Source organism: Panthera onca, chromosome C1 (genome assembly GCF_046562875.1).
Source record: "Panthera onca isolate mPanOnc1 chromosome C1, mPanOnc1 haplotype 2, whole genome shotgun sequence".
Taxonomy (NCBI): Eukaryota; Metazoa; Chordata; class Mammalia; order Carnivora; family Felidae; genus Panthera; species Panthera onca.
This window is the reverse complement of record NC_138346.1, coordinates 19,807,113-19,830,452: the sequence shown is the minus strand read 5'-3', so window position 1 is coordinate 19,830,452 and position 23,340 is coordinate 19,807,113. Positions and strand designations below refer to the sequence as shown.

General features: G+C 55.6%; 1 protein-coding gene and 1 long non-coding RNA gene across 11 annotated transcripts in view; one reads left to right on the top strand and one right to left on the bottom strand.

The window, feature by feature from the left end:
• Nucleotides 1-23,340, bottom strand: part of TNS1 (tensin 1) — a 225,196-nt gene that overhangs the window by 92,151 nt on the left and 109,705 nt on the right. For 9 of the 10 annotated variants that reach the window (XM_078450884.2, XM_078450894.2, XM_078450887.2 and 6 more), the window contains 3 exons: nt 19,474-19,515; nt 6,066-6,107; nt 5,012-5,062 (listed from right to left, as the gene is read on the bottom strand). Coding sequence is in view for 4 of the 10 variants with exons in the window: in XM_078450886.2 (XP_078307012.2) it covers nt 5,012-5,062; nt 6,066-6,107; nt 19,474-19,515 (135 nt within the window). In the remaining 6 variants the exon portion in view is untranslated. Of the gene's footprint in view, nt 1-3,922; nt 4,092-5,011; nt 5,063-6,065; nt 6,108-19,473; nt 19,516-23,340 lie in introns of those variants that run through there. The other variant, XM_078450890.2, reaches the window with a different exon arrangement.
• Nucleotides 10,989-14,745, top strand: LOC144617125 (uncharacterized). Its single transcript, XR_013557183.2, has 2 exons — nt 10,989-11,528; nt 13,651-14,745. It is a non-coding gene; the product is annotated as an uncharacterized LOC144617125 (long non-coding RNA).

The window sequence follows — 23,340 nt, the reverse complement described above, 5'->3', positions numbered from 1 at the left end:
GTGCCTCCCCGAAACCAGCCTTTCCCCACCACCAAGTTGCAACCACCTCTTGGAGGAGACAGGACCACAGTCTACCAGGGAGAGGAGAAACTGAGGCATGGTGACTCACCCCCAAGTCCTGGGGAAGTTGACAACTGGCAGGACTCACCCTCAGACTTTGGGTTTAACCACTGGGGCCCCGAAGAGAGCAGCCACTTTCGGCCTCCTCCAGGCCCCTGCAGGGCCGACAAGGCAGGGGCAGAGAAGCCTGGAGGCCAGGCTCCTGGTAGTGCCCAAAGTCAGGGCAGCCCCACTAAGAGGAGGTGTCTCCATCCAGCCACCCGTGAGAAGGCTGCACCCAGAGCCCCCCTCTGCGTGGGCTACAGCTCAGCTCCGAACCACTCAGCCTCTGCAGTAGCAGCAGGAAGAGCCAAGTGGGGCTGTTGGGGAGGAAAGTGTCTATCTCCACAGCCCCCTGGCCTTGACAACTTGGGTTTGCATGAGTCAGGCATGGCGGGGGGGGGGGGGGGGCGTGGGTAAGAGGGATCATGTTTGCTTTTCAAGCCCCAAACCAGGCTGTTCCAAAACTACCCGCCCAGAGGAACACAGAGACCCAACACTTCATCCGTCTTGATTTCACTGGTCCCTGATGAGGAGTCGCTGGACCGCCCCAGGCCCCAGGCCCTGCTCCAGGCCCCGGGGCCACCCTGCTATAAATAGCCCCTCGGGTTTCATCTGTTGCTGATCCACAGCCACTTTGGAGGAGGCCACCACAGCTGCCTCGAACAACTGGAAGCCACAGCTGCAGCCGAGGCTTGTGGTGTGGTCAGGGCCATGGGTCTGGGCTCACGGAGCTGCAGGGAGACGTGATATTGAGGCCAGCTTGGCGAGGGGACTGGGGAGCCAAGGGGAGCCAGAAGCCTCCTCGGGCACAGGGGTGAAAAGGAAGAACGGGGCAGGAGAGCTGGATCCCGTTTCTCCACCCCCTTCCCAAAGTTACAACACTCCACATTCCTTAACCTCCCCACCCCAAAAAAGCCAGGGAAGATAAATAAAAACTTGGCCCCAACAGAGTCTGGCCGTGCCGCCTCCAGAGGTGATAAGACAAAGTCCAAGCCGGCTCTGCTCCAGGCCAGCCAGGGAAGGGGCAGCAGGGGAGGAAGCTGCCCTGGACCGTGACCCCACCAGATGACAGGGACGGGAACAGCTGGATGGTCATCCCCTGTTGAATCACTGGGCCGTCCTCTAACTGACGGGGCTTCCTGTTTTCTGCAGAGTTCGAGGACATGTGACACTCGCTGGCAGAAAGCAGACACACGGGTGACAAGCCTGAGTCTCGTGGACGTGAAGAACCACACATAGTTGTGGGGGCAGGGGGTATGAGCAAGCACGGCCTCATGCTCCAAAACACAGAGGTGACCTCACACATGAGGCCAGAGATGGGCACCCCCAGCACACGCCTCAGCACACACACCCTCTCTGAGAGGCTGGGAGCCCCCTGAGAGATCAGTCATCTCTGCTGTCCGTCATCACGCTCCTTCCCTCATTCCAAAAACCCTCGCTGAGTGCCACCAGCTGTGTGCCAGGCAACGTGCTAGGCGCTGGGGACCGGAGGAGGCGAAATCCCTGACCTCAGAGAGCTTATACTGGAGCTGTTCTCTTCAAGAACAGGCATGAGACTCTGCTGCCGGGTCTCACTGGCCAGTCTGTAAAATGGGTATAGCACAGTGCTCGTGTGATCTTATGTGATTCACCTGTTCCACCTAAAGCCCCCAGGGGAAACTACCAGAGGGCTTTACAAAAAGTACTACAAAGATTTTATTTTAAAAAGAAAAAAGAAGCTCTCTGTCAGCCTGTAATCCCATTCTTCTCCTCTCTGGGGCTCTCAAAGCCCTTTGCCCATTCGGCTTTACCTCCCCCTCCCGCTTCTCCCAGGACAGAGATCAATAATACAACTTTGATCCAACTCCCTAGGCACCAAGAACGCTCCCCTACAGTCATCACCGAACCACGGTCTCGCTTTCAGTAAGAGAACAGCATGAAAGGAAGTTCCACAGCCCCCCCACCAAAACGGTGTCTTACTTCTCTACCAGGAAGTTCCTCCTAGTATCTAACCCTCACCCTTCGTCCTGCAGATCCAGCCAACTCTTTTTGCCTTGGTCCCCACTGCCAACGACCACTCGGACACTTCTGAGTGGCTCAAGGTCTGTGGCCCTAGGCTCTGTTATTTGCCACCACCTTCTCCACCATGCAGCAAGGAGCGGGAACCCCAGGACCTGGGTGGGGTTGGTTTAGAGCAACAACTGTGTGGGAAGAGTCCTGCCTGCCTTTGAGGTCCACAGACCAAACACAACAGCTCTGGACCAAAAGAAAAGCCGTTTCCTGAGCCCCAGTCCCCAGGGGGCAGAGTAGGGAGGAGGGTCCATAAGAAACACCAGGGGCCACGTCAGGCAGCCAGAAATTGGTGCCCAATCTACGTCAGGGGCCCGTCCTCATTCCTACCTCTCCTCTGGGGGCCGTGGCCACCCCCTCCCGCCCCCACCAGCCCCTCCAGCCACACCCCTTCCTCTCTCCTTCCTGCCCACCAGCCTGGATTTTTCCAAAACAGAGTGCGACACAGCACAGCATCCACAAACCTCTCTACACACCAGCCCTGCTGGAGGAAAACAGCCATTCCGGCCCTGTGAGTCCTGGGCCACGGGCCAGAGACAGGAAAACAGCTCAACAAACAGGCCCAACAGCACGGCACTAGGCTGAGGGCTGCAACCGTGCCGCCTCTAGCACAGGTCTCCTCGCACGGGGCAGACTGCGGGGGTCCCCCATGGCTGAGCAGGGCATGGACCAAAGACCCTGGGATCACCCAACCTGAGACAGGTGTCTGGGAACTTTAGACACTAGGTTTTCCCTCCTCTGCAGCACACAGGCCATTCTAGAATCCGCTCGCTCGCTTAGCGTTCCCTTGACTAGACTAGCTACGCCAGAAGTCACAGCCCTCTTCCCACACCCAGACAGGACACAACCCTTACCCACCTTGGCACACATTAGACACACGCGCGTTCATCCCAAATCAACAAACTTTCCTTCTAAAAAAAAAAAAACCTCCCGTCCCAACTAAAGAGCCACTTCTTTCTTTCCTGGGACCAAGGTCATACCCACCATCACGTCAAAAAGTTCTTCATGATGTCTAACTTCACTCCCTCTTGCTGCAGCTTTCCCTGACAAGCCATGTCTGGCCCAGGCTGGGGCTGGGGGAAGCAGCAGCATCAGGACCTGGCCGTAAGTGTGCCCAGGCCGTCAGGTAAAGGCTTTAGTTCACACATCATCTCCTGGCCAAGGGCTGGGAGAGCAGGGTACAACCAGATTCGAGCAGCAAACCCAGGAAGGGGTGGGGAAGGTACTCGTCAATTCACTGAGCCCCTTCAAGTCTCTACCTCCTCATCTGAAAAATGAGGGACCAAGGGCGCCTGGGTGGCTCAGTCGCTTAAGCATCCAACCTTGGTTCAGGTCATGATCTCATGGTTTGTGAGTTCAAGCCCCGCACTGGGCTCTATGCTGGCAGCACAGGACCTGCTTCGGATCCTCTGTCTCCCCCTCTCTCTGCCCCTCCCCTGCTCACTCTTTCTCTCTCTCTCTCTCAAATAAATAAACATTAAAAAAAAAATTTTTAATGGGACCATAGCATCCACCATAGGGGTGGTGTCTGGGGATCACCAAAGTACTCAATCCAGCTCCGGGCCCTTGGTCAAAATAACAGTAATAAGAATGGCTAATATTTATTGAGCATATATTATATGCTTTGGGTGCACTACTTGAGTTCGTCCTCAGCAGTAGGTACACACAAAGCCTAATTTCTGACCCACATCTCAGCCCCCAAAATACCGCAAACTTGGACAAGAGTCCCTCCCCAACATGTGCACTCCGTGCCCATAGGACCCACGCGTACCTTGAACAGAGCCTTCCCCACTAATTTAAGAGGCATGCTCCCGCTCCTCCTGGACAGGTCGTACAGCCCCAGGGACGCCTCCGCCTTTCAGGGCTGGCCATGAAGGGCTGCCCCAGGGCAATGTGGCCGTGGCCACGGGCTCACCACACAAGGGCAGCCGCCTGCAGGAGCCTCCCGCAGCCTGAGCACCTCCCTCTGGGGCCCTCCCCATGGCGGGTCAGGCAGCTGTCAGATGATAGGGCCTCATGCCATCAACAGCTCCCCCTGTGCCAACCGCCAAAACCACTCCCTGTTCCTCTGTGGATCAAGGCGAGCAAGGATGGAGGCCAGCATAGGGGCAAATTGTCAGACGAGAGTGGGGAAGAAAGAGAAAGGCCTGACTGTGTGGGGTGTCTACCCCGGGCACATGAGGACAAGCCCAGACACGAGCACCGCTCAGAGCAGGGTCCCAGGAGAGCCCCTTCTGCCCTTCCCAGGGGTCTCTCCATTTAAGCAATTTGCCCATTGACCTCCACCAAAACTGCCCACCAGGAAGAGCCCAGAGGGGTCAACGGGCCCAGCTTCTAGCTTCTTCCTCCAGAATCAATGGCACTGAAGCCACACAGAAGATCCTGACGTTTGCAAAGACCCCTTTTTTCCAAAGAAGCAGAGCTTGTAATTCCTCAAGGTCTGATGACCCTCTGTGAGCCCAGGAGTCCTTCTTCGCCTCTGTCCTTAGTCCCTCTGCTATAGCTCTGCCAGTATCCTGCTCATCACCGAGCCAGACCTCACAGCACACCCTTGCTGCCTCCCTCCCCAGCCTGGAGCACTGAGGTCTGGCAAAGTGATGGGCAAATGAGCTCTGGATCCAGCCGAGCTGGGAGCCAAAGCCAAGACTGAGGTCCAGTATGTAAGTCCATGGGGCTTGTTCACCATTCCAACCCCTCCTCCCTTGCTCAGCCATAGCACTCAGAGACCCCTGCCTGTCCTTCTGGAAAGGAGGTAAAGGATGCTTCAGCAAGGCAGGTAGTATACATCATCCACACCTCCAATCCCCCTGGGGCACCATGAGCCCAGCCAAACCCTTCCCTTCCCCATCCCCATACTTACGTCTTCCTCAAGGCTTTTCCGTGTGTTTCCACCCCGGAAAGCTCCTTCTCCCTGGAGATGGAGAAAAAACACAGTCAGAGAGGGGAGTCAAGGAAAGTAATCAAAGGGCACCCTCGTTTTTCACCTACTGGGATTGGCAGAAGGGAGCTGGCAGATGGGCCTCGGAGGCAACTTAGTTGTGTGTTTAGCATTTCTTTGTCCACTAAAAGCCCCTCAGAGCCAACCAACCCTCTCATTTGTTTTATAATTTTCCTCTTCCCATTTTGCAGGTAAGAAAAGTGAGGTACAGGCAGGCTCATGAATTGCCAATGGCCACACAATTAGAAGCCTGAATGAAGGGGGTGCCTAGGTGGCTCAGTTGGTTAACCGTCCAATTCATGGTTGCAGTTCAGGTCATGATCTCACGGTCTGTGAGTTCGAGCCCAGCATCGGGCTCTGTGCTGGTGGTGTGGAGCCTGCTTGGGATTCTCTCTCTCCACCCCTCCCCTACTCCTGCTCTCTTGCTTGCTTGCTCTCTCAAAGTAAATAAATAAACTTAAAAAAAAGAAGCAGCTTGGATGAGGCAGGATCTGAACACAAGCCCTCCAACCTTAAGCCCATTATTACGTGTCGGCCATTGCCAGGAGATCCCCCTCAGCTGCTAATCTCGGTTTCCACACTCTGGGACCCACCCACTCTCTTCCCTTCCTCCTCATGCAGCCTTGAGGAAATTGGAAAACTGTCTGTCTTTCTGCTAAGTCAGAAAGTTCTGTTTGGAAACATCTGCCCGGCTTTCTCACATTCTACATATTTAATAAAGAAACCCACATTTAACCACTGGCCTCTCCCACCTGCCTCCCTAATTCCCTAGCAATCCATTTCCGAACACGTAAGTGATGTCAGATGCCCAGGTCCCCACGTGACCCACAAGCCCATCACTTCCCCCCAAGTTCCCCAAGTCTACTCCAGAAAGATGTCCCCAAACACATCTGTTCACTTTCCCCCAAATCCACCTTCTGCTTTCTGGGCTTCCCACACTATGCCCAGACTGTTTCCCACACCTGCTGCCACTCACCTTGTCGGCTACATTCTTCGGGGCATTCTCAGGGTTGATGGGCTGCAAAACACAGGGAGAAAACAGTGTGAGGCCTCAGGGCGAACAGCCACAGGTTGGGTCTCAGGCTGGCTCTCTCCCCAGGGCTGGTGGCCGTGAGGGGCGGAATGCCTCATGAAGCAGGACCCATGCCGCCGACCCAAGGCTCAGACGTAACCTGGCTAGCCCCATGCTTGGGAGGCAGAGTTTGGAAAACGTAAAATAATCCGACTGGTACTAGAACGAGCCAGCTCGACGAACCTCTCACCAAGGCCTGTGATTCAATTGTTGACCCCTCCAAAAGGAACACAGAGAGGGTCAAGGTCAAGCCTATCCCTACGTGCCAGCTGTCTTCACCTGCACCGGCTCATTTATTCGTGACGAGAACCCAGTGAGGTGGGTCCCATTATTACCTTTGAGCCCCCACTTCACAGAAAAGGACAAGGTAAATGAGTAGCCCAAAGTCATGGACTACTACTGGCCACAACAGGATCTGAACCCCCTCTTGGGACTCCGCGCTTCGTGGTCTTTATGTGAAACCCCCACAGTCCAGGATGAAGTCTTCCAGAGACTTAACTCTTCTGTGGGCTTTCAAAGCCCCCCACCATTAGCCCTGCCCCAAAGCTCTGCCCCATCCAGACCTGTCCCTAGATCTCCTGGTTTATTCCCACATTCAGGCCTTTGCTTGCGGAATGGCTCCTGCGTCCACACTCTTTTCCGACAAGGTCTCCGCCCCGAGGCCCTTCCTGAACACTCAGTACTCCCTCCCACCTTGGAACTCCAATAAGCCTGCTCTCTGTGCTATGTCTCTGGTCCTTCGGGTATAAATAATCTCATCATGGGAATATGTCTTGTTCCCCAAATACTGTTTTGTGAGTCTTACTCACCTGCCTCCAAAAAACATTCAAAGCAGCATTTTTACCAACTCAGCTGCCATATCCCTCACGCCGGGGACTGGGATATATGTGTAGCCGGCCACCAATACATGCCGGCTGATCCTGTCCTGATGCTGATCCTGGACTGATCCTGTCCCTGATGTTGGCTCCACCCTTTCCCTGCCAGGACAACATTAGTGTTTCCTACTAAAGGGATCCTAAAAAGCGGGTTCCTTGGACTCCCCCATACAGGAGAGAAACTTCCCATTCCAGATCCAATTCCTGCCTACAGTCTCGAGGGCTCTGTTTCCCACCCAGTAAAGTTCCAGGGGCCCCTGAATCACACAGAAGGACGTGAGCATGACCGTGAGGGTTAGAAAGCAAGCCGTTGCCATGATGAGCAGGAACCAGCTTAGGACAGTGTCTCAGAATAGGAAACGCCTGCCCTGACCCCATTCCTGGTGAGCTGCTCACCCCTGTGGAAGACAGGGGAAAGGACAGAATGGCCTCTGAAAGGTTCTGGCATCAGGGAGGAGAGCTGGGCATGGAGGAAGAAAGCCAGCTGGGATCAAGGTAGCACTGCTCTTTCTGGAAATGGCCCAGACCCCTTTACCCCTATGGCCTGGAAGATGGGAGGCTGAGGCCAAAACTTCTTTCCAGAAGATGAAACTTCCTGAGTAGTTCATGGCCAAGACAATGTGGATTGTTGAGGGAGGACAGGGCCCAGGAACAGAGTAAGAGATGGGGAGGCAAGTCAGCCAGCGCCTCCCAGGCCCCAGGTCAGCCCGCCTGGAGTCTGAGAATGACTCTGGAGAAGAAAAGATGTCACATTCCACTCCCTCTGAGCCCAGTCCCAGTCCTCAGCCACCCTCTTCCAGCCCCCACTCCCGGCCCACAGGCCACCCGGCAGGGGCAGTCTGGAAATCCCCAGGGACCACTATCCCAGCCTGAGCTCTAGGAGCTGCCTGCTAACTGGGGCCAGGTTCTCCCCTCAGCCTCCAACAACCACCAGCCCCAACCAGGGGAGTCCTCGGCAGTGGTGCCCTGACCCTCCCACTATCCCTTCTGGTCCAGGGCTCTGCAACACTCCTGTGGAGACTGTGGCTAAGCAGGAAGGCCCAACTGCCTCCTCTCTGAGCTGTTCTAGCCTCCAGGAAAGGAGGAACACTCCAGGCAGGCTGATCCCAGGGACCTTCTGTGTGCACAGTCTACACCACAGAACTGAGATTTGAATCCAGATCTCCCAACTCCAAAGCCCTCACTCTTAACCAGCCTGCCTAGACGGGAGGGGGGGGGGGGGGCGGGGGTCAGAAAGGTCAGAAATCGGGTAGGACAGAAAAGGTGGAGACAAAGTACCTGCCCCAGGCTCATCACAGGCCCTTAGGAGGCCCTCGTCCTGCTCTGGGTAAAGCCTCCTGAGAGGCCTGACTCTGGGCAGAACAGGCTGTGAACCGGGCAGGCAGCGGGGAGGGGAGGAGGGGAGGATCTCAGAATCCCCTGGAGGGCTGTGGACATACAGGTGGCTGGGCCCTGCCCAGAGGGTCTAATCCAGTGGCCCTATGGTAGAACCCAAGAACGTGCATCTCTCAAAGGTTTCCAGGTGCGGGGATGCCACTTTGAAAACCACAGGTCTAAGCTAACAGCGTTAGCAGCCAGGGCCCTGTCCTGACTCTCTCTGCTACTAACTTGTGACCGCGAGCAGGTCACTTTGTCCTTGCTCCTCAACAGGGCTGTGGAGCGCTATTTTGTGAGCACCAAATGAGACGGAGCACATTAAGCACTTAGAATAGGGCCTGGCACTGGGAAGCTCTCAATAAATGTTAGCTGTTATTTACCGTTTCCACCCTGCACACTCCCAAGGCCCACCCTACCCCGCCTTGACCCTCCTGCTCCACCCCTCCCCAGGGAGACGAGTCAATATTAGAAACCACAGGCCTCAGCACTGCAAGAGAAACTTCCCTCCTGGCCAGCGATCATCTGAGCACCAGCCCCTCGGCCCCCACCCCTTCCCCAGGCCAGCTGGAGGGCGGCCACAGGGTCAGCCATCAGATGCCTTCGACTTAGTGGTCGACATGCTTTCTGAGAAGATAAAAATTTCCAAAAACCCCTCCCGAGCTAGACACCCAGTGTTACCCTGCGGTGTTTGCAAATACAGCCCAGCATGCACACTGAGCTCCCCACCCCTCTGTCTTGCATCCCAGTCCTCCCAGGTTTGAAGTCCTGCTTCTCTGTCCCCCAGGCACCGCCAGCCCTGGGGCTTCTGGGAATGAAAAAGGCAAGGGACGGGGAGCACAAGGTCAGGGTCTCCCTGAGGCTGCCCCTGCCCCAGCCCCTTGACTGTGCTGTAGGGAAGCCCCCAGAGCACCCCAACCTGTGGGCCCTGAGCTGGCCGACCCAGAGCTCTGATGGCCACAGCGACCCACTCGGCCTGGGCTGTCAGCCCACATTCGGGACGTGGACACACACCCACTCAAACATTCTTTTTCCCCGTTCCCTGGTTTAGTTTTCTTCTTCGAACCCCTTGCTCTCCAACACACTATGTATTTTACTTGCTTATCTCATTTAGGGTTTTCCTGCCCCACTACAAGGTAAGTCCCCATAGCCCCCAGAGCCTCGGGCGGGGCCTGGCACACTGTAGGCCCTCGGCAAATAGCAACTGAGTTAACCACGAGAGCCCCTCACTATCTTCCCTGGCTCCCTGACCATGCTCACCCCTGACCGTGAGGCTGGTACCCCCAGACTTCCTGGAGCCGAGCTCTCTGACCTCCATCTTTGCTTGGATTTTGGCCAGGACCTTTCTACACACACACACACACACACACACACACACACCATCCTTGCACACCACTCCTAAGAACACCAGCTCTGAGAAGGACCTCAGACACCATCTCCTCCCTCCCTCCCTGTTTCACAGATGGGGAAACTGAGGTGCAGAGAGGTCTGAGTCCCCCAGCCTCTCGCAGGAAGGTCTACGGCAATACTGGGGTTGGCACCCAGGTCTCTAGACCCCACCGCTGAGCTCACCTTGCTGACCCTCACCCCAATCTCTAGCCAACCTGCAGGACGCGTTAGCAGGAAGGCTCTCCCCTACCTTCCCCCTGAGGCTCAGCTGCAGAAGGATATAGTAGATGAAGCCCAGACAGGGAGGGCACCCCTCATCTAGCCCCACCCCTACCCAATCCCAGCACAAAACCTAGATCTAAGGACCCCAGGCTTTCCAAAGCTGAGGGCAGTCAACTCACAGCCCCGCCAGGGGTCTTCAGGAATCCTCCTTGCCCCCAGCCAGGACAATGCCAAGCAGGTGGCAGGGTTTGGACCTGGTGCCACTTTGATGGCCAAGCCTTGCTCTTCACAGATCACCCTGCTCTAGGGTCCCAAACTCTAAGTCTGCAGCGAGGCAGGGACTAGGGTGAGGTGCTTAGGGCAGAAAATGTAAGGAGGCATTCACTCTCAGGCAGTTCAACGTGCACCCACACGACCCTGAGAGCAACATGCCTTCTCACATTTTCCACCATGGGTGCCTCACCTGCCTTACCTCTTCCTGGCCCTTGTCTGGGGATGCCTTTTCATAACATCAGCACAATAACAGTAATTGTTCATTAAGTGCTAATGATCTGGGCGTCATATCAGGTTCTTGACTTTCACGATCATCAATCCGCATCACCACCCTGTGAGGTAAGCAGGACCCCATTTTACAGTTGAGACAGAAGGTCCAGGAGATTCAGTAATTTTCCCAACACAGCACAGCTAGTAGGGAGGAGGGCTGGGATTCGAACCAGGCTCCCTCACCATCTCTCAGGTTCTAGCTCCCCTCCCTGGCAATGATCTTCACTCATTGAGAGTTCCTCTCAATCAACTGCCCTCCTGTTGGGAACAAGCTTTCTGTGACTTAACGACTAATTGTCTCGGACCCTCAGGAGGAAGAGACTCCTCCAATGCACTGCCATAGGAAGAGGAGGAAATGGGCTGCAGTAGAAGACACTGAGATCAGACATCAGAGAGAACTTCCTGAATGTGAGGGGTTGTGAACCACAGGGCGGATAAGGGAAACTGCACATCCTTTCCTCAAGTTTTTTTTTTTTTTTTTCCAAAAAAAGACACACGCACGCCCCCTCCATGCATGCATACCCACCCCGACTGTGTGGGCCCGAGGGGCTGGGTGGCCAGGATGCTGCCCAGGGGTTTGTGCAGTACATATCGGTGGCCTGCAGGGAGGGTGGGCTGGGGAAAAAATGTATCTGTGGGCTGCTGTTGTGGAGGAAGGAAAAGGCAAGGCAAGGGCCAATGGGGGGAGGCGGGTGGATGCCCAAGCCCAGGGCTGGGGGGAGGTGTCTGGCGCAGAATGCAGACTCAGCCTCCGGAGGAACATTCTGTCCAGAAATTCCTCACACCCTCCTCCCTTCCACCCCTTCAGCCCTCCCCACTCTTGCCCCCTGGGAGGCCTGGAATCCGGGCAGTTTTTCAGGCCCAATAGACCCCATGACATCACATCTACTGCCATGGCAACGGGCTGTGAGGTCACAGGCAGTGCTGCCTTTCAGGAGTGGGGAGAACAGGTGGGAGCTGGCAGGTAGGGCCAGCGGGGGAGCTGGGGCGTCCTCAGCCCCAGGACCCACGGCAGGTTATTCCGGGCTCACTTGCTCCGGTTCCAGAAATAGAACCCTAAGCAGATGAAAGGAGGGGCTGGTAGCATAAGGGAAGAGCAGGGAAGCGCCATTTCCTGGGCACTTAGAGGGGGCGTGGCCGGGATGGCACTTTACAGACCCCACAGCCCCAGGGGTGGGAGCGGGACCATCACACAGGATAAAACGAGCTGAGGCAGCAGAGGCTCTCTGGAACCCTTCTGGCAGATGCAGAAACTGAGCGTCCAGGGAGGCTGGCCAGCTCTACATGAGCGCAGGTCTTCGCCTCAAAGCCTGTGTTTGTCCCCCACCCTTCGTGTTAATTACGACCATCCTGGGAACAGGGAGCCACTGGGGCTGGGCATCAGCACTGAGTGCAGGGGGCTGGAGAGAGGGTGTGGAACAAGCAAGGCTAGGCCCGGCCAGGGTAGGAGGGAGGCCAGCAGCCTGGTTCCCCCTGAAGTGTTTGAGTGAAGTCACTCCAGGGGCGACATCCTCTCCTGGGCAGGCCTAGGCCACCAGAGAAACAGAACAGGCTGGGTGTGATTAAATGGAATGTGATGCCTGATTTTCCCCGCACCCCCCAGGGAGGGGCCCGGGCAAGCCCACTCCTGTCCTCGGGCTGGCCCCAGTTCACCCGGAGGGACCCAGAGCACAGCTCCTGGCTGAGAGGGGGCAAGGGCAGGGGTGGCATGCACACACCTGGCCAGGCCATGGGGGAGTACTCCCCCCAACACACCTCCTACCCCCTGCTCCACCCTGGATGCTATTCTCCCCTCAGCCAGGGCGCTGGGAGTCCGCTCCGCCCTTCGTCCCTGCCCCTCTAGCCACTCCTGTCAAAATCCTCTCTGCCCCCCACCAAGCACCTGTGCCAGCCTCTGGTCCACCCAGCCCTCCTCCCGCAGCCCCCTCGCCACACCCCACAGCTGGCAGCAGACTCAGATCCAGCTTTGGGTCACTTCCCCACTCACGGACCCATAACGGCCCTACTGCTTGGCTCATCAAGTTCAAGTTCCCCTGCCCAGCTTGTGAACTCCTCCCTCATCTGGCCACACATGCCGGGTTCACTCTGCCTCCATTCCTGCACTCAACCAGTTCCACCAGCATGCCCAGCCAGGGCCACCAACCAAAATGAGACAGGATTGTCTGGCCCCACTTCCCCTCCCCCCCAACCCCACCCAGCAAGGGCAGACTGGCCAAAAATATTTACCCTGGATTTGCCCTGGCTCCCAACGGTAACTCACACCAAGGCCCTACCCCCTCTCTGTCTCAGCTCTCCCTCCTCCTCCCCACCTCTCTTCCATTTGCTCACATCTTAAACTGGACCTGGAACAGGAGACAGACTTCCTCAACTACCACAGCACAACCTGACTGCTTCTTTCCCTGGCTCCCAAGTACCTCTGGTCAGACCCCCGCCCCCAGGCGGGCACTAATTCATTTCCACCTGATAAATCTCTCTCTCCCCCAGCCCCCACTAAACGTGGCTCCAGAGGGCAGGGCTCCTGAGGGCAAAGGCCTGACTTTGGCCCCTCCCAGTGGAGGTCCCAGGGGTGGTGGTCAGCACATTAGTGGATGCCTTGGCCTCCAGGAACCATGTCCCTTCACAGCCCAGTCTAAGGGCAGGACCTCCACCAGGACTGCCACCAGGCACTCCTCAGAGCAGGAACCTGCCATCAGCACCGGCCTCATACCTAACAGGTATCAGTGAGTATGGGTTCCAGCAATAGACAGAGACTCTCCCCGATGGCCCCGCTGGGCCATTTGAGGTGTTAGAAAGCTCCTCTTCACATCCAAGTCTCGTCTTTTTTCTAATAACCTCCACCTACTAGGTTCTACTCCGGAGAGCAACAGAAAACAAGCCAATTTGCCCTTCCTCACGTTCTTACTCCCATTCCGCACCCACTCCATATCTTCCCCTCTCCAGACCGCACAGCCCTTTTGCACAAATTGAGATCTTCAGCCTCCCTCACCACTCTGGGAATCTTCCTTGGAATGCAATGTCCTGAGTTTGCGCTCTCCTTTAAAAACCAAGGCTCTATGGGGTTCTTCTGACATTGCTCTGTTTTCTAGAATCTCCCAAGATGGTCACTCATGGCACACAGTGCTACAAGATGAAATTTCATCAAGAGACTGGCGTCCAAACTGAAGTGACTCCTAGCCACTCTCCTTAACGGAGGGCAAGACGGCAGCACGGGGGCTGAGGGTTCCGCACACTTCTCCGGAACCGATTAACATCACATCCTCTCCTCTTCCGTGAGGCGGCATGGTGCCTTCTTCCCTCAGATCCGCCCCTTGGGGAAGTCATCTGAAAATCTCAGGGCCACCACCTCACGCCCACGAGGATGGCTGCTATCAAGAAAACAGCATTACTCGCAATAATGAATGTTAAAACATGGAAACACGGAGGAAGCTCAGATGTCCGACGGGGGAACGGCTAAGCAAAATGTGACGCACGTACAATGGAACATTATTCAGCCTTGAAAAGGAAGGACATTCTGCCAGCACAGCACGGCCTTGAGGACATCCTGCGAAGTGAAACAAGTCAGTCACAAAAGGACACATATTACATGATTCCGCTGACATGAGTCACTTGAGCGGTCAAATTCACAGAGATACAAAGCAGAATGGTGACTGGCAGGGACTGGGGAAGCGGAGGGGGCGTTCTGTTTGATGGGTAGAGTTTTGTCTTACAAGACGACAAGAGTTCCGGAGACAGATGGGTGATGGTTGTACAGGAGTGGAATACCCACTTAACACCACTGCCTGCGCTCAAAAACGGTGAAGATGGTGACTCTTACGCTCCGTGTGTTTTACCACAATAAAGAAAAGAAAAGTCAAAAAATATTTTTTCAGGGCCTCACTGGACCAAACAGTGTTAAAGCCCTTTCATTCCTGTGACTCCATGCCACCCAACCCCACCCACCTTCTAGAAGGCCTGGCACTGTGGCAGAAAAGAACTTTACAGCCCCAGCATTAAAACGGCACCTGGCACAAGGCGGGTGCTCGGGAAATGTCTGTTGGTAGGATGGATGGACAGAAAGATGGAGGGACATACCCTCCTTTAAATCTCAGATCCTTTGGCAAACGGGCTACATAGGTAGACTGGTGGTTGGTGCTGTTTAGAAAATAAAATCCCAGGGGCGCCTGGGTGGCTCAGTCAGTAAAGCGTCCGACTTCGGCTCAGGTCATGATCTCAGGGTCCATGAGTTCGAGCCCCGCGTCGGGCTCTGTGCTGACAGCTCAGAGCCTGGAGCCTGTTTCAGATTCTGTGTCTCCCTCTTTCTCGGCCCCTCCCCTGTTCATGCTCTGTCTCTCTCTGTCTCAAAAATAAATAAACGTTAAAAAAAAATTAAAAAAAAAAAAAAAAAGAAAATGAAATCCCAACGCCTGAAACTAATGTAACATTGTGTATCAACTTCACAGCATTGACACCATATAAATAAAAGAAGGGGGGACCATATAAATAAAAGAAGGGGGGAGGGGAGGGGAGGGAAGGGAAGGGAATCCCAGAAAAGTCCACCTGGTTGCATTAAGTGTTTACATCAGCAGAAAGCATCTAGGGTATCCTGGGGAGAAAGCAGAACCAGGAATCAAAAACCCCACTCCAGGGGCACCTGAGTGGCTCAGTCGGTTGGGTGTCTGACTCTTGATTTCAGTTCAGCTCATAATCTCATGGTGCGTGGGTTCAAGCCCCAAGTCAGGCTCTGTGCTGACAGCTCAGAGCCTGCTTGGGATTCTCTCTCCCTCTCTCTCTGCCCCTCCCCTGCTCACAGGCTCTCTCTCAAAATACATAAATAAACTTTAAAAAATAAAAAAAATAAAACCACACTACTGACCCATCCCCTCTCCCCCACCGGCACTGCTGTGTGACCATGAACAAGTCACCTAGCCTTTCTGATCCCCAGATTGTTCCTCTGCACAATGTGTTCCTCCCGTCCACCCAGGTTGGTCTCACACTTGTCTGGAAGTGCCCAGACTTCCACACAATTCACTGTGGGTTCCGAATAGCCCAATGTCAGGGGAAGGGCTTTGAAACCCACAGGTGCCATGCAAGGGAATGCTGTCTGTCATTACTGACAGGAGTGGAGGGTGCACTGTGGTGCGGACTACTGAATATTAAATATTCCAGCTCCACCCTCTGAATAGCTCTGTGGCGTTAGGCCTCAGTTCCTCATCTGTAACACAGGGATAATAACAGCATCCCTCTTGCTGTGTTGTCATGAAGAATAAATGAGTTTATTTTTGCAAAGCTTTCAGAACAATATTTAGCAAATGGAAAGTCCCATACGAGGGTTAACTTTGAACTACTGCTCTGATTGCTATTATGGGTGAAGCCAGCCTGGGATTCCAACTGCCCCATTCACCTCTTCCTTCTCCCCCCCAACACAGACCCCGCACCGGACCTCCAATTCATTCCACGAGGCCCTTTGGAGCACCTGCCAGGGGGCTGGTCTGTATGAGGAGAAGCAGTGCACACCCATCTTTCACCAGCCCAGGCCTCCTGGGTGCCAGGCTGTGTGTGCACAAGGGCTCACCATCTGGCAGAGCTCGGTGGCCACTCCACTTGGCCACCACCCTCGGGAAATTCCTTTTGACCCTTTGTCAGAAGCTGAGAAAGCGGCTTCAGCAACTTCCAAGGATCAGGAGTGTCCGTGGCAAACAAGCCCTCTCTCTCCCCTCTTCATCCTGCCCCCACCGAGAGACCCCACAGGAGGGAGGTGACCCTAGGACCCTGCTGCCCAAGGCCTTGGGCAACATCTGTTGAGTAAGATGAAAACACGGGTTGAAGATTAAGCCACTTTGCCCTGGCTGGCCTGGCACAGGCTGGAAAATGTGTCTGGCAGGCAGAGGCTGGGCAGAAATCCTGTGCCCAGGATGTGGGCCCCCGATCCCAGGGGGGTAAGATCTAAGCAGGATGGGTGAGAAGGCCAGAGGGAGAGCTGGGGCCCAACTGAGACATGGAGAAAACACCACGGGCAGACACACACGGTGTGGGGCACGAGGGAAGGGGGCAGGAAGACCAGAGACCAGCTCTGCCGAGGCTGAAGGAGAGGCAGCAAATGGAAAAGAAAGGAAAAAATACATCCCACCCTTTCCTCCCTCTTGTGAACCTGCTCAAAGCACTTGCCTTGCCTGCCTTGAGGAAAAGGTGCTGAGTGCCCTCAGGGGGAAGCCAAACTTTCTCCCGGTTTTCCCCTGGGCCACTTTCCCACTCTCTGGGGACAGCAGGAGAGATTCTGGCTGGAGCTCAGCCCCCCTAATAGACCCCCCCACCCACCCATCAGCAAGCCAGGGAATAGGAGCGACAGCAGCCCTGCTTACTGAGCACCTAATCTGCACCAGGCATCCGGCTGCAAGCCTTCCTTCTAGCCACCCAGTGAGCACATACTGAGCACCTACTATGTGCCAGACAGTGGGGATACAACAATGGACACAACAGTAAAAATCCCTTGTTGACACAGAGCTTACATGCTGGTATGAGGGGGACCTTGTAAGACACACAGTGTACCAGACGGCAATACGTGGAGGGACACGGAAAGCAGGGAGGGGAGACAGGGTTGCGGGGGGAAGAGAAATCTCACACTTGTGGGAAGATCCGAGGGAGGGAAAGAGCCTTGCAGGCTCTACAGCCCTGAAGCAGCATCGTGCCTGCTATGTTCAAGGGGCAGCGAGAAGACAAGGTACCTGAAGCAGAGTCAGTGAAGGAGAGAGCTTCTAGAAGGAGGCAAGGTCGGAAAGGAAACCTGTCACGTAGACCACGCACAGGCCAACGCAAGAAACTGGACTTTTACGCAAATCAAGTGGCCAGCTGCTGGAGGGCCCTGAATCCAGATGAATTAAATACATTCATTTGCTCCTTTTATTCTCTTAACAATCTCATGCAGTGGCTGCTATTACCAAATCCCAATCTGCAGAGGGGAAACTGAGGCCCAGAGAAGTTAAGCAGTGTGTTCAAGATCGCATACCACAGACTGGGGAGCCAGGACCCAAAGGGGGTAGTCTAACCCCTCACTCTTCACCAGTGCTGGGGCAGGGGGCGGGGCTATTCTGACTCAGGTGGGGGCCCTCTGTGGGCACAAGCTGGTGTCACAACGGCTTCGCCACCAGGTGGCTGACCCAACCTCCGGGAAGGGCAGAGTCCCCTGCACAGGTGGGGCACATCACCCCGATGGGAAGACAGGTAGGAGTTCCTTCTGGTATCTGACATCCTTCCAGCTGGAGTGCCAACCTGTCCCCTTTTGTCCCAACCCCTGACCCCTTCCTCACATAAACAAAGCTCACAGGACTCCAAATGGCCAGGAATCTGGCTTCTGCTCCAAGATCCCTAAAGCCCGGACCCCCCAGCTGTCCAAGACCAGCCAAGGACATTCTGTTCTCAGAGGCAAGGTGGTGGCAGTTGGGTTGAAATGATGAGACTTATGCTCCTCCTCCCTGCTCTCGGCCTGCCACGGTGACCCTCAGCAATCCCAGAGAGACTTCTCGCTGGTGGCTGCAGACCAGGCCCGCACTCTGGCCTCCTCACCACCACCTCCCCGCGGCACCCCACCCCCACTGTTGTCAGACGACGTGCGACTGGGCCCTGCGTGAATAACACTCCACATCTGGAGCGGCACAGCTGGGCAGAGCTGAGGCCCAGGAGGGCTTGAGCCCGGGGAGGCCAGAGGGAAAGGGGCGGCCGCTGCACAGAAGGGAAACAGCTTGGCAGGGCCTGGGCCTGGGGTGCAGAGGGCAGGGGCGCCACCGAGAGTCTGAGGTGTCTGAGGCACAGGCACTTCCACAAACTTGATTTCGTTCCATCAATGACCCTCAGTGGAGGGGACACTTCTCAGCACTGAGAAGGCCTGGGGAGCATCTAGAGCAACCCCTCTCTTTGACAGAAAGGGAAACTGGGGTCCAGAAAGAGGGGGGGACTGGTCCACGGTCACCCGGCCAATGGGTGTTGGAGGGAAAGAAGAAACCAGGTGGCCTGACGGAGATTGCAGTATGCAGGCTGAGCGAGCGTGTAGATACCTGGAACAGCCTGGGCCTCAGGGACACCCCTGCTCCCTCCCCCGGCCCCCACCCACACCAGGGTCACCACAGGCTCCTCTGCACCAGCAAATCTGACTGTGCCCACCGGGGCCCTCTGTGACACACCCCGCATGCACACGCATGCCCCGTGTGGGGCAGACCCCTCCCCCTCCAGCCTCCAGGGCCCTGCCTGCCTCCAGAACTGGGCTGGGGAGCAGGAGGCCTTCACAGGGTGCGAAGGCACTGAGAGGGCAGGGAAGAAAAGTTCCCAGTGTTCCAAGTCAGCCCAGCTGGGATCAGTCTGGAACGGGCCCCTCTCCCCAGCCCACAACTCATGAGTCCTGCCCGTCCATACTTCTCTGGAAGCCTGACAGGGGAGGGAAGGGTGGGAGACAGGGAGACGGGGCAGAAAAGCAGAGTCAGTTCCAGCTTGGAGGTGGAACGGGCCACCTGAGTGTGAGCACCTGCCCAAGCAGGTGAACTCTGTGGGTCATGCCTCCCGTCCCCCTTCCTCCAGCCGAAGGGTACCTGACCCGGGACCAGGCAGGTAGAAGGAGATGCCACCCCCTGGTCCTGGAAGCCCCAGAACAATAGGCACCTGGCCAGGCCTCGGAGGCATGCAAGATGCCCTTTTATGGGTTTTTCCAAGGACTTAAGTCTCAAATTGAAATAGGAGGCCCTGCATCTCATCAGAAGGGACCTCATGACTCATTTCCTCCCAGTCCGGCTTCAGCCTTGGGAAGGGTCCCCCTCCTCCTCCTCCCCGAATTGCCCAGCACCCTCGGGGGCTTGCAGCATGCTTAGGTCTAAAGTAAGCTGTAACCAAGGAGCTGGGGAAAGAGGAGGAGAGACCAGCAGGGTAGGGAAGGGTCTGTCACTCACCACCAGTTCATGGTTGGATGGAGGAATGCAGGGGGCAGCCACCTGTGGGAGGAACAGAGAAAGGGCAAGGTTAGCATCTTTCATCCCCATAGAAAACCAGGGCCTCCTGAGATCATTCCAATGGTCCCACCTCCACACTAGACACCCCTTCCCTCAACTCAACACAATGACAATCTCCAGCTTGAGAGGCCACTAGAAGCCCGCGCAATAACATGGGAAAACGTTCAGGCAATAATGCTTGGTAGAGGGGGTGCCGCAGGAGGCAAAAACGAAATGTGTATCACAATTTTTCAGTTCTGTAGAAAAATACGCAGAAGACAGTGCACCAGAATTTTTCACAACAATGGGTTGAGGTAATAAGAATAAGGATTTTTTTTTCTTTGCTCTACGTTCTACAGTAGGCTAAGATTTGTTTTAAATTTTTTTAAAAACACGTTTAAGACCTCTAAGAAAGGAGGTTCTCCCCAGCACCAGGGCATCTCACCAAAAACGGCAGTGTCTGGGGTCCCCTCAGCATGTGGGAAGCAGGCTGGCGAAGGGCCCCTGCCAGCTCTTCCCAAGGAAGCCTTGAGGGGCGAAAGCACCCTGTATGGGTGAGCTATTGTTTGTTTGGTTTTTTTTAAGACGAAATTTATTGTCAAATTGGTTTCCATACAACACCCAGTGCTCATCCTGACAGGTGCCCTCCTCAATGCCCCTCACCCACCCTCCCCTCCCTCCCCCCCCATCAACTCTCAGTTTGTTCTCAGTTTTTAGGAGTCTCTTATGTTTTGGCTCCCACATCATCCTCATCTTCCTCTCCGATGGAGGCGGGGGTGGCAACTTGGGCCTCCAGACAGAGGGACTGGGGAGGGAGGGCTGCATTTCTCCCTTCCCTGAGATAACAACCCCCCCCCCCCCCCCAGCCAGGGCAGCCAAAACCACTACGCTGACAATTAGCAGGGCCCTTTATCAGAGGCGCAGTGTGTTCTTTTTTTTCTAGCCGGGACACGTTTTTCTTGGAGCTCATACCTCAATCTTGGCTCCAGTTCCCAACCCAAGGGGCCCACAGAGGGGACTAGGGGGAGGCTCTCCCTCGGGCATGAGGGTGTCTGGGCACAAGCCCTGGATCACCAAAGAGGGGGTTGCTGCCTCCTCAAACAGTGGGCAACCCCTGCCCCAGCCACCACGCCAGTGAAGCGGTAACGGTGACAGCCCAGGCCCTGCTGGACCTGGCTGCTGACGAGAAGCCACCCTCAGCCGGGCCCTCCCTCCACCTGACCCAGGCTGTCCTCCAGGCAGCCCAAGGGATCCCCAGGCTTGACACACCAGCCCGGAAGGGGACAACACATGACTGTGTGCCCTGAGCTCTGCAAGGCGTGGAGAAACTAGGGGTTTAGCATCCCCGGGTTCTTGACCCAGTCCTGTTACAGGCTTGCTGCCCAGCTCATTCTCCACCAAAGAAGCCTGAGTTGAATCTCAGTATCTATGGCCTGGTACTCAGCATTACTCCGAGATTGTGGCAAGACTCATGTATGAGGCCAAAAAAGGGAACAACAGCTAACACCTGCTGAATGTGGACTGTAGAAATGACAGGCATTATTATTATCAGTGCTTGACCCATATTAACTCATTTAATCCTTCCAGAAACCCAAAAGGGTAGGTGCTATTATATCTTCAGTTGAGGCACAGGGGTCACAGAGAGGTTAAACAACTTGCCCAAGGTCACACAGCTGAGAAGGGGGCAAGATCTGAACCCAGGCATTCTGATTCCCGAAATGAAATGTGAAGGAGGACTCATCCCCTATGTTCAAGAGAATGAGGAAACATGGGGGGAATGTTCTCACAAGTTCAGGGTTCTTGACACATACCAGCATGGAGCCATGAGTGACTGTTTTAGAAGTTTCAGGGAGGGGAGTCCAGGGCCTGGAGTGGGGTGGAGGATGCCAGGAGAACGGAGTGGGAAGGAAGGGAAGGCCCCAGCGGAGACTGTGGCCTGCGGGGCTCCCTACCTTCCCCACCCACCAGACAAGGTCTCAGACAAGGGACACATGGGTGTCCCCATCAGGCGCCTTCAGGGCAGGAGTCCTGAATCTAGCAGTGGCCTCCTCCCTGTCTCCTCCCGTCCCCAACCCCATTCAGGGGCTGCAGGCTTCAACCTTCTGGGGCTAGGCCCCCAGTGTCTCCTCCCACACCGCTCTACCATTTATGGGTCCCTTGGGGCCTGGGTGGGAGCGGGTGTAATCCACAGGGCAGCGCCCTGCTCTGCTCCTTCCTTCCGGGCTGGGACGGGGCTGGGAACCTGATGGAGGACCATACTGCGGGAGAAGGGATGCTGCGGGCTCCGGCCACAGCATCCCAGACCCGGGCAAGTCCCATCCATAGCCAGTGTCTCCCATGCCATTTCACCAGGGGATCTCTAGTCTCCCATTCAGGGACCGGGGATTGAGGGAGAGGTTATGGGTACATTTAAAGCAGGGGCAGAATGGACAGTATCCTCTGAAACAGGGGGAGGGTCTCTCTCCTAGAAACATCCTCAGGCGGTAGAAATAATGGGGGTCCAGGTGTCCTGACCCCAGGTCCCTTCCCTGCTCCTCCTGAGGCAGAACCACCCTCTAAGGATTTAGATCTGAGGGGAATCTGCGGACCCCCCAGCCAGAGGGCCTGAGGCCTGGGTGCCCCTCGTGGCCTGCTGCCCCCCAGCAGCCTCCTCCACCCGCCGCCCACAGCTGTGCATTCCAGGCCAGCCGGCCAGCCAGCCCACTAACTTTGTTGTGTGTTTCAATGTTTCTTGTCTCTCTCTCTCTCTCTCTCTCCTTTTTTTTTTTTTTTTTTTTTTTTTTTTGAAAGTAGAGAAATGTTTCCTTAAAAGGCTCTCTCCTTCCCTCCGGCACCCTGGCCCCTGGCCACCCTCTCAGGAGCCTGGAATGTGCCAGGGAGAGCCAGGGCCCCCTGCCACTCTGTGGCCGGTGCCTACCGCCCCACACTCCGGGTGTCAGCACTGACCACTCCCATCGCCCCTTAGGGACCGAAGCTAGAAACCTCTCTGCAGAGGGGGCAGACTCTGGGGCGTCCGTAGCGGCTCTGGGTCCCAGCCCTGTCATATCCTCGTTTCCCTGGTATCAGCAGTGCAGGATTCCAGGGCTCAGCCCCAGGAGGTCAGCCTCAGGTAAGCCTCCTCCCCTGATATACCTGCAAAACCCCATCTACACAGCGGGGGCTGAGCAGGCCTGATGCACACTTTTCCACCCTAAGAAAGGCAACAATAAAAACAGCGGTGCTAACGCTCCCATCACACTCGCTATATGCCAGGCACTGTTCTTCACACTCTGCATAAATTAACTCATTAGTTCCTACAACAAACCTCAGCATCCTGTTTTATAGACAAGGAGGCTGAGGCACAGGGAGGTTAACAAGCTGTCCAGTAGAGAAGGCAGGACGCGAACCCAGCAGTCTGGCTCCAGATCGAGATGTGCTCCTGCCCTCTCTGCTATGCCGATGCTCCTGTAGACGCTGGCTTCCATATGGCCATAGTCAACAACAATAGTAATGGAAAGCTCATGGAATGTGGCTGTCTGTCTGCTACTGTCCTAAGCTCTTTTCCTGGACTCATTATGATCCTACTAAAAAAAATGTACAGGGCGCCTGGGTGGTTCAGTCGGTTAAGCATCCAACTCTTGATTTCAGTTCAGGTCATGATCTCACGGTTTGTGAGTTCGAGCCAGGGCCAGACCAGGGCCAATGCTGGGCATTCATCAGCCCCCTCCCCCACCCCCACTAATGCTTTCTGAGTTTCAAATGTCCCTGAGCAAAATACCAACAACAGGAACACCCTTGGAGATTCCCCCAGGGATCACGAGGGTCTAAAGCACCAGACAGCAGCCAGCC